Source organism: Xenopus laevis, chromosome 3S, assembly GCF_017654675.1.
Source record: "Xenopus laevis strain J_2021 chromosome 3S, Xenopus_laevis_v10.1, whole genome shotgun sequence".
Lineage (NCBI taxonomy): Eukaryota > Metazoa > Chordata > Amphibia > Anura > Pipidae > Xenopus > Xenopus laevis.
Genome location: NC_054376.1, coordinates 79764283 through 79773457, shown reverse-complemented (window position 1 = coordinate 79773457; position 9175 = coordinate 79764283). Strand labels below are relative to the sequence as shown.

Below are 9175 nucleotides of genomic sequence, written 5' to 3'. Positions count from 1 at the left end.
GTTCCTTTGAATGCATATAAACCACTTTCCCTTTAACTAGGGAGACGTTATTATTCTGCAGCCAGGCATTTCCATAAGGGCCCGCCAATCCGATCTTGGTCCTTATCCAATGAATTCCTCTCCCCAAAATAAACGTGATTACAGATTTTTAATGCTGTTTTATTACATTTACATTCCTTGAAACATTATAATAGAAACAGCAGCATTTGCTGCAGATAAACCCCATTTATCAATTTTCTTTCAGGTTGAAGTAAGCAATAGAGCTAAATAGAAAAACTCGCATTCGTACTCGCACTCAGGGGCGGGACTTTAAGCGGTCGCCTAACGATGACGTAGAATTTCCTCGCCAGAGCCTTCGCATTTCCTGCGCGTGTGGTTGGAGTTGCTACCGGTTCCGATTCCAATATGGCATCAGCGCTGGAGAATTATATCAACCGTATCCTTTGCTGAGGTTACCAGGCGGAGGGCTTGCGTTGATTCGCTTAAAACAAAAACCTATGGAGCGCGACTTTAAACACGACTGCACATTAGCGATCTTCCTTGAGCTTGAACCTCGGCTCTTACGGCTCTCTGATGCCGGTGTATTGTGGGAAATGTAGTTTTGCACGGCCTGGAGGGTATTGTTTGGAAGGCTAATTGTGGTCTGTTAGATTAACTGATGGCTGGGAGAAGGGCACACTATGGAGCCATTCCCGGTTATTCCTCATTGATATGTGACAGTTACAGTCATGTTAGTGAGTGAGTGTTGTTTGTACTGCTTAGCCTCATGTGGTCTAACAATTTGTTTCTTGTTCACATGTTAAAGGAACAATGACATATGACACTAAATGACAAAAGTGTTTTAAAGGCATGCCAATATAATGTATTGTAGCCCTGCACTGGTACAACTGGTGTGTTTACTTAAGAAACACTACTGTAGTTTATATAAACCAGCTGCTGTGTAGCCATGGGGGCAGCCATTCAAACACAAGACACACAGGGTTGCCTCCTGGCTGGTATTTTACCGGCCTAGCTGGTAAAACACCTGCCAAGTCCGTATTACAAATTTATTGCATACCTCCCAACTGTCCCTTTTTCGGAGGGACAGTCCCTCTTTGGACAGCTCAACCCGCAGTCCCTCATTTGTACTGGAAAGTCCCTCTTTTCTATGCACTGAACAGCCAGAAAAAGAAACAAAGTTTCTCACTTAATTGGCTTTTAGCAGAGAGCCCAGAACACCTAACAGGTGCAAATAAGATACTTTGTAACAATTTTGAGACACAAAAACACAGTTTAGATAAGGAGAAATATTTTCAAACTTTCATAACCTGCCAAATTTTGTAAAACAAACATGGTAATCAGGGGGTGTGGCCACAGAAAGGGGTGTGGCCAAAAAATTGCTGCGCTACGTGCGGGAAAAATTTTTTTGTCCCTGTTATGTTGGGAGGTATGTTTATTGGCAATGTAGTTGCCGGTAATTTGTAATACCTTTTAAGAAAAAAAAAAGCTATTGGTCCGCCCCCAATTCGCTCAGAACTTCTTTTTCACCTTCTGCCCATCACGCATGTTGCTCCGCCCCCTTTTACGGGAAGGTGCCGCCACTTTTGCGTCACAGGCCGCCCCCTTATGTTCCCACCTCCCACTGGCCGGTAACATTTTTAAGAAAAGGTGGCAACCCTACACACAGTAGATAACAGATAAGTTCTGAAGTATCCCATTGTATGCTACAGAGCTTATCTGTTTTGTACCCTGTGCCTTTTCTCCTTTTTCAGTTTTAAATGGCTGCCCCCATGGCTACACAGCAGCTTGTTTATATAAACCAAATTAGAGTTTTTGCAGCAAACACACCAGTTGTACCAGTAAAGTGAAACAAAACATTATTTTTTCATTATTTTAAATTATTTTGGTGTTACTGTTCAATTAAGGGGATATAAAACAAGTTTTGCCTAGTTGGGGAAAAAATAAAAGAATTAAAAGCAACTTTCCAAACTTCCCAATATGTTCATATTACAGATTTTCATTGGTTTCCACTACCTAAAATCTTTTGTAATATCAATTTTAACATAAGCTCAGGCTGACTCCCAAATCAATGGATAATTCATTAAAACATGCATACATATGTAACCAGCCTGCAGCTTGTCTAAGTTTTGTAAGCAGACAGACTGTTGTGTTGGCTTTCAATAAAGTAAATAATTTAGAGCGAATGCTTTTTTTTTTGCTGTCTAGCATATTCCTGCTACAGCACTATTACTTGATAAGCCAATGTATTTATAGCCTTGTTATGCGCTAAGGAGGGCTTTGAACAGGTTTTTAATTCAAAGACATAGACAGACTCTATGGTCACTACCTTATAACTTTTTTATGCCTTTGCCCACCCTTACAGAAAATGTGAATATGTGGTAGTTAAGAGAACCCTATATATTACAGTACACGTCATTAATCTAAAGAACTAGTTACACTATAATGATAGTGCTGCATGTTTTATGATGAGGTGTTACTGAAGAAAATGATTCCTTAACACGTGTTTCAGGAACAGTCGCTGTAATTACAGCAGATGGTAGAATGATTGTGGTAAGTATTATGAATATTTGCTGTTACTTTTCCATTCTGTTCTTTGTTCCCATTCTCGTCTGTCATGAACTATGGATTGTGAATGAAAGACTAAGATCACTGGTACAAGTGGCTAAAATAAGATGCATTGATAGGGTCGCTGCATTAAATGAACAGTTCAGTGTAAAAATAAAAACTGGGTAAAGAGAGAGGCTGTGCAAAATAAAATAAAATGTTTCTAATATAGTTAGTTAGCTGTAATGTATAAAGGCTGGAGTGACTGGATGTCTAACATAATAGCCAGAACACTACTTCCTGCTTTTCAGCTCTCTAACTCTGAGCTAGTCAGCGACTTTAAGGGAGGCCACATGGGACATATCTGTTCAGTGAGTTTGTAATTGATCCTCCGCATTCAGCTCAGATTCAAAAGCAACAGTTATGACCCATGTGCCCCCCATCAAGTCACTGATTGGTTGCTGCTTAGTAACCAATCAGTGGAAACCAAGAGAGCTGCAAAGCAGGAAGTAGTGTTCTGGCTATTATGTTAAGACATCCAGTCACTCCAGCCTTTATACATTACATTTTTGGCTAACTATATTACAAACTTCTTTTCTTTTGCACAGCCTATCTATTTGCCCAGTTTTTATTTTATACTGAACAATTCCTTTAAGGGTGATTTAAGGTGTAAGTGGTCTGTGATCTATGAAGCCTTGGTGTACAAGTGCTGCTAGAGAGGAGGCAGGTTAGCTTGTCTTATTAGGATTCCCAAGGTTGTTTTTATTAAAGGGGATCTATGGTCAAAATCTATAATCTTTCCTTGGCTTTGGGGAATGATTATAAGGTTATTTCTAATTGCAAAGCATTGTTTTTTTTTTTTTACGGTTTTGATGCTATCAAAGCCGTTACCTTGCCTGTCTGTGTATTTCCCCAGAATCTGCTCAAATCACTTGTAAAGAAAACCCTCACGGCCATCGGCCGTCTCATGTGCCTAACCCACCCACCCACCAATGAAAAAAACAGTAGGCGATCCTCACTGCAATGCTAGGACAGGCACATTTAGAAAAAGCAGGACGCATTGTAGCTGGTACCGAAGCAGAGCAATCTCCTTGCGCTAGTTTCAAAGCTTGGACAGGCACAGTCAGCAAAACCAGGAAGCATTGCAGCTGTTACTGAATCAGCACAATCTCCTTGCGTGCAGACGGGCACTGTCAGAAAAAGCAGGAAGCATTGCAGCGAGCGCAAGGAGATTGCGCGGATTCAGTTTCTGGCGGCTAATTCCTAGCATTGCAGTGAGGACCGCCTACTGTTTTTTCATTGGTGGATGCTTTAATGAAAAAAACTATTAGGGTTCCATGTTTAATTTAACTACTTTTGTTATACAGCTTTTTATGTTTAGGTGAGAGATCCAGTGTAAAAGGAAGCCTTTAAATATACAGTATGGTATATTTATTACTTTGGGAAAAGTAAGGGATAAGGCAATGTAGAATAATAGAGGGGTGCCAAGTGGTTGGGCACCCGCAAGTGATGCTATTTGTTTACTTCTGATCCCGGGTCAGCACCCCTCTTCTAAAATCACTGACCCAGGGTACCGTTCCTCTCCGCACCATATCTCCATATTGTTTCGGATTCTCAGTTGTACATTTGGTTCATGCAAGAAATGGCCCTGAGAACAGATAAAAATGGAAATTGCAAAAGTGCTTAGAAAAACATTGTTGTTTACACTGCAGCTGGCTACAAGTTTCGTAAAGTTGTTGCTTTCCCTTTAAACATGTTTTTTTATTTGTCAAATTTTAAGGAATATGTTATGTTTTTTAGGGTACACTGAAAGGTTTTGATCAAACCATAAACTTGATTTTGGATGAAAGCCATGAACGAGTATTCAGCTCATCCCAAGGAGTAGAGCAAGTAGTGCTGGGTCTTTACATTGTGAGAGGAGACAATGTGTGAGTATTGTGTATTAGGAAAAAAATATTTGCCATTGATTTGTTTTCAAACAGGACCTAAGTCTCACTCTGTTGTATATGAATGGTCACGTTACTTGGCCTTAGGTGAACTGAAATAATTCCACCTTATCATAACCAGTTGGTAGACTGCTTCTTTATTCAGCTTGAACATAGCTGCTGAAACAATTGGAATAATTAGAAGCCAAAAAGTAGTCACTGTAATATCCCATTAATGCAGGCCTGACACTTATTTTTATTCTACTGTAAAATGCTATATGGATATTAAATCCTTCTCAGGCAACATGAGTGAAAGTGACCACTCTGGAAAATGTTTCAATATAGATATGGGACCTGTTATCCAGAATGCTCAGGACCTGGGGGTTTTCAGATAACCGCTCTTTCAGTAATTTCTGATCTCCATACCTTAAATTGAGGTTTCACAGTAATTTTATTTTGTCTCCTTCCTTATTCTTTACTCTTTCTCTTCTCATGTGCTTCTCAAGCTTTCATTTTTCTTTTCATGCCCTTTTCACTGTTCCCATTCTGTCCCTCTCCTATTTTTCTCTTTTCTGTCCCTTTCACTTTCTGCACATTTCTCCCTTATCTCCATCTTGTTTCATAGACCATTTATGGAAATATATCCCTTCAAAGAGCAACAACATCCCCATTCTGGTAGCCTTAGTTTTATCCTGCCTGTTATATTAAGCTTCAGGTACCATTCTGCTGCATTTTATTGTCCCCTTATCTCTAACTTGACTTTTTATGTCATGCCCACAGGGCAGTCATTGGAGAAATTGATGAAGAGACAGACTCTTCACTGGATTTGGGAAATATTCGAGCAGAACCACTAAACTCAGTGGTGAATTGAAAAACTCTGTGTAAATCTTGGACTGTATATGATTTATTGAATACAATATTTTTTACAAACGAAGGAATTAACAAGGAACGTTGTACTTGTACTGTTTACATGTTTTTATTTTAAAGGTGTCCCACTTTAATATGTACATTAAAATCTTTCTACATTTTAAATCTTTCTCACACCAAATCCTTAGTGAATTACTTCGTTTTTCAAAATGGAGCCAGAACACATGGAAATTCATGATAATTTTTCCTCCCTTGTGCCCTGTATGGTATTCACCACCCCCCAACCCCATGCATTTACAAAGGTCTCTTGTTCAATACAGGCAAAATATATTTTAACCCATTTCCTGCTATAAGATTTGAACTCTTGATGTTGAGTCTGCTTGTAGCTCTGTAGCTTCTAATGCATTTGAAGGTTCAGTTTTGAAACTGGACATCCCATTCATGTGAAGGTTGTCATTCATCCAGGTCATGATATATCTATAGTAATCTCAAATCAACTGGACTTGCTGTGTAGGAAGGATGTTTAGTAACAGAGCACTAATATATTGGGTTGTTAATCCTCAGTACAAGCGTGGGCATTAACAATTTAGAGAATTGCTTCCTAGTACAGAAAATAAATGGTTAATAACAATTTGGTAAAAATGGGTGATCATTGCTAAATGGACCACTAGCATTAATCTACATATCCTCTGTTGTGTAACACCTTATAGAATTTTTCACTTATGAGTAGGTTTCGAGAAAAACTCCGTGGACCCTTATCGAGGTAAAAGTTTTGACGAGACTCCGTGTTTTATTAAACACTATGCAAACTAAACGCTCAGAGCTCTACAAGCAATCCTATAATATTCCTCTGTAATAGTAAAATGCTATAAAGAGAGTAAAAATTCTACAGATCCGTCAACCAGGATTAGAGGGTGTAGGTAGTCTACAGCAATAGGGAGAGAAAACTTCACAATCCCAATAAAAACTGCATTACCATATTAACTCATTTGGTTTGCTCCCCCCCACTAGATTTGTCATTTAAAGGGTATGCCAACTCAAAAAAATGTTTTTGCCTAATAAAAGAAAACTTTTTTTTTTATGGCTTTTAAAGGGGAATTCAACCCTACATAGACCCCCCCTCTCTCCACCCCCACAGCCTAGCTGACCCCCCCCCCCGGGAAATGACCATAACTTTTTACTTACCCCTCGGTGCAGATTAAGGAAGTGCAGTTCATGGCAGCCATCTTCCGGGTCTTCGTGTCGTCTTCCAGCGCTTCTGCAATTTTCGTCCATTTCGTCGCATGCGCAGTTGTCGCAAACTGGGAAATTGCTCCAACTGCGCATTCGCCACTTTGCTGGTCTCGGACTCAGATTACTGAAGACCCAGAAGATGGCTTTAAGAGCCGAATATCCGGTTTTCAAACCGAAAATTTGGCTCTTCTAGTGCAAATTACTATAGCGCTACAGAGCTATAGGATCTATTACTGAGAAGGCTTTGGACTTGGGGTTTCCAAATAAGGGATCTTTCTATAAATTGCATTACATCTGCTAAAAACATTTAAGCATAAAATTGTTTTCCCCCCCAATATGGATTCATGCAGATTGCTTACCATCAAGTAGGGATGTACCAAATACACTATTTGGGATTCGGCAAAATCCCCAGTGAAAGATTTGGCCCAAACACCGAACCGAATACTAATTTGCATATGCAAATTAGGGGCAGGAAAGGAAAAAGTGGAACAAATTCTTCTTTTGTGATGAAAAGTCATGTGATTTCCCTACCTGCCTCTAATTTACATATGCAAATTAGGATTCAGTTCGGCCATGCACAAGGATTCGGCTGAATCCTGCTGAAAAAGGCAGAATCCTTAATTTGGTGCATCCCTGCCATCAAGTACAAAGTGCTGTTTTATTATTAACAGAGAAAAAGAACATTTACAATTTTTTTTAAAAAAATAATTATTTGCTAAAAATGCAGTCTGAGGGATATGGGCTTCTTGTAGTTCAGAACTTTCTGGATATTGGGTTTACAGATAATGGGTGTTCCCTTGAACACTTGCAGTTTAGACTGCTACTATGTGCCTTTAGGCTTAATAGCTCTATTTGAAGGTCAGAATGTCAGCAACCCTAACCTAAATGCACTTCCTGTATAGTGAGTTAACCCTAGGGTTACGGACTTTCAGAGAGAATTGCTGATCCAAAAGTCTGGTAACAGTAGTCTACAACTGCTCTGAAACTGATAAAAAATAATGTATAGTTAAAGGACGACGCTATTACCAGTTTTAGATGGTTAGTACCAGGCTTTTGGTTAAACAGCCTTTTTTTAAGGGTCAGCATTTGTGAACCTGCTGTCTATGTATTTCCTATTCACCTCCTGTATTTATTAACCATGACATTCAGAAAGAGCTTTTGAGTCAAAAGCCTGGCCATAGCAGTTTAACACTAATATCTGAGCTCAGAAGCTATACTATACATTAATTTTTATCAGCTTCAGAGATTTTAGCAGGTTTGCAGGGTGATTTATCATGGTTCAAATTAAAATGTTTGTCAAAATTCGAATTTTGTTTTGAACAAAAATTTACAATATCAAATTATATTTTCAAAAACTCAAAAATCTGGTATTTATTAAGTAGTAAAGAAAACCTCAAACTCGAACGTAAAAAAACGCAATCTAACGAGGTCATTTAGAAGTCAATGGGAGTTGCCATAGGCAAAATTCAAGCCATTTTTTTTTTATTCCAAATTTTCGAGTTTGTAAACAAATTCGAGTTTTTAATCTTATAAACTGGAAAAATCCAAGGTATTTGAGCCTATGAACTTGAAAAATGCGCAAAATGAAGCCCTACTGATAATAATGGAACACTTACTATAGCAATTCCCATTGGGCGTTTACAAGCCAACATCCACCACAAAACACCAGTATTTGCGTTTTTAAGCAGAAATGCCAAGGAAACGCCATATTACTGAACTCTATGGGATCCGCAGGTTTGGAAATACACAGTTGAAATACGCCGCATATTTTCAATATGGCAGCCAAACTCTTGCAAGATGGAATACTTTTACTTTACTTTTACTATTCATAGTTGCAGCCTTGTCCGCTGGTGACATAATCATGCTGCGTTTTGATGATCAGTCCGGCTACATTTTGCATGTAAACTGCTTTTCCACTTCACTTTTTTTAACAAGTTTAATAAAAATCTTGCAAGCGGAATTGTGGGGAATGAGAAAAACCAGAAATGCATGTTGGGAAAACTGCAGGCTGAAAACACACATTATCATGCGAATGTGGTCTCATAGGCTTATTTACACTTGACCGCGCCTTTTTAAAATCGCCCTAAGCGTATATCAGTTGTAGGTTTCGACGCACCTCAAGATTTGCAAATAACGGTGACTTTATCTATACCCATTACATTTAGCAGGTTTTGGAAGAATAGTGCTTGATTCGTTTTGGAATATACTACGCAGACAAATTACTTTTGGTAATAAAATATTTAATGTAAGCATTTAACCTTTCTGATTTCCACAGGTTTATAGTAGAAACTATTATTTAAAATACAAATAATGATGAATGTTTGTGGTGTACCAGTTTAACCATGCATTCAAGCTTACAAAATGTAGCTGATTAAACAGTTTGAATTAGAGAAAAGACTGGCAAAACCTGCAAGTAGGAAAGCACCACAGACCAGAGAGTCATACAAAAAGATGATATTGTGAGACCTTAATAAGTGAACCATTTTTTCCCTCTCTCTAAAATTATTCTGAACAATCCCAAGAATTATATACCTTTCTCCATGCATTGTCTTAAGTAGATTCTGTATCACAAGCAGTTTAACTGCAGCTCTCTCAACTACTTCTCT

General features: G+C 38.6%; 1 protein-coding gene across 1 annotated transcript; it reads left to right on the top strand.

Annotated features, from left to right (window-relative positions):
* Positions 1–358: 358 nt before the first annotated feature.
* On the top strand, positions 359–5501 carry lsm8.S (LSM8 homolog, U6 small nuclear RNA associated S homeolog). The gene is given in 4 exon segments (NM_001091246.1): positions 359–436; positions 2510–2550; positions 4345–4472; positions 5250–5501. Coding segments are annotated over 4 exon segments (291 nt in total). The 5' UTR covers positions 359–405; the 3' UTR covers positions 5341–5501.
* The last annotated feature ends 3674 nt before the right edge of the window (positions 5502–9175 follow it).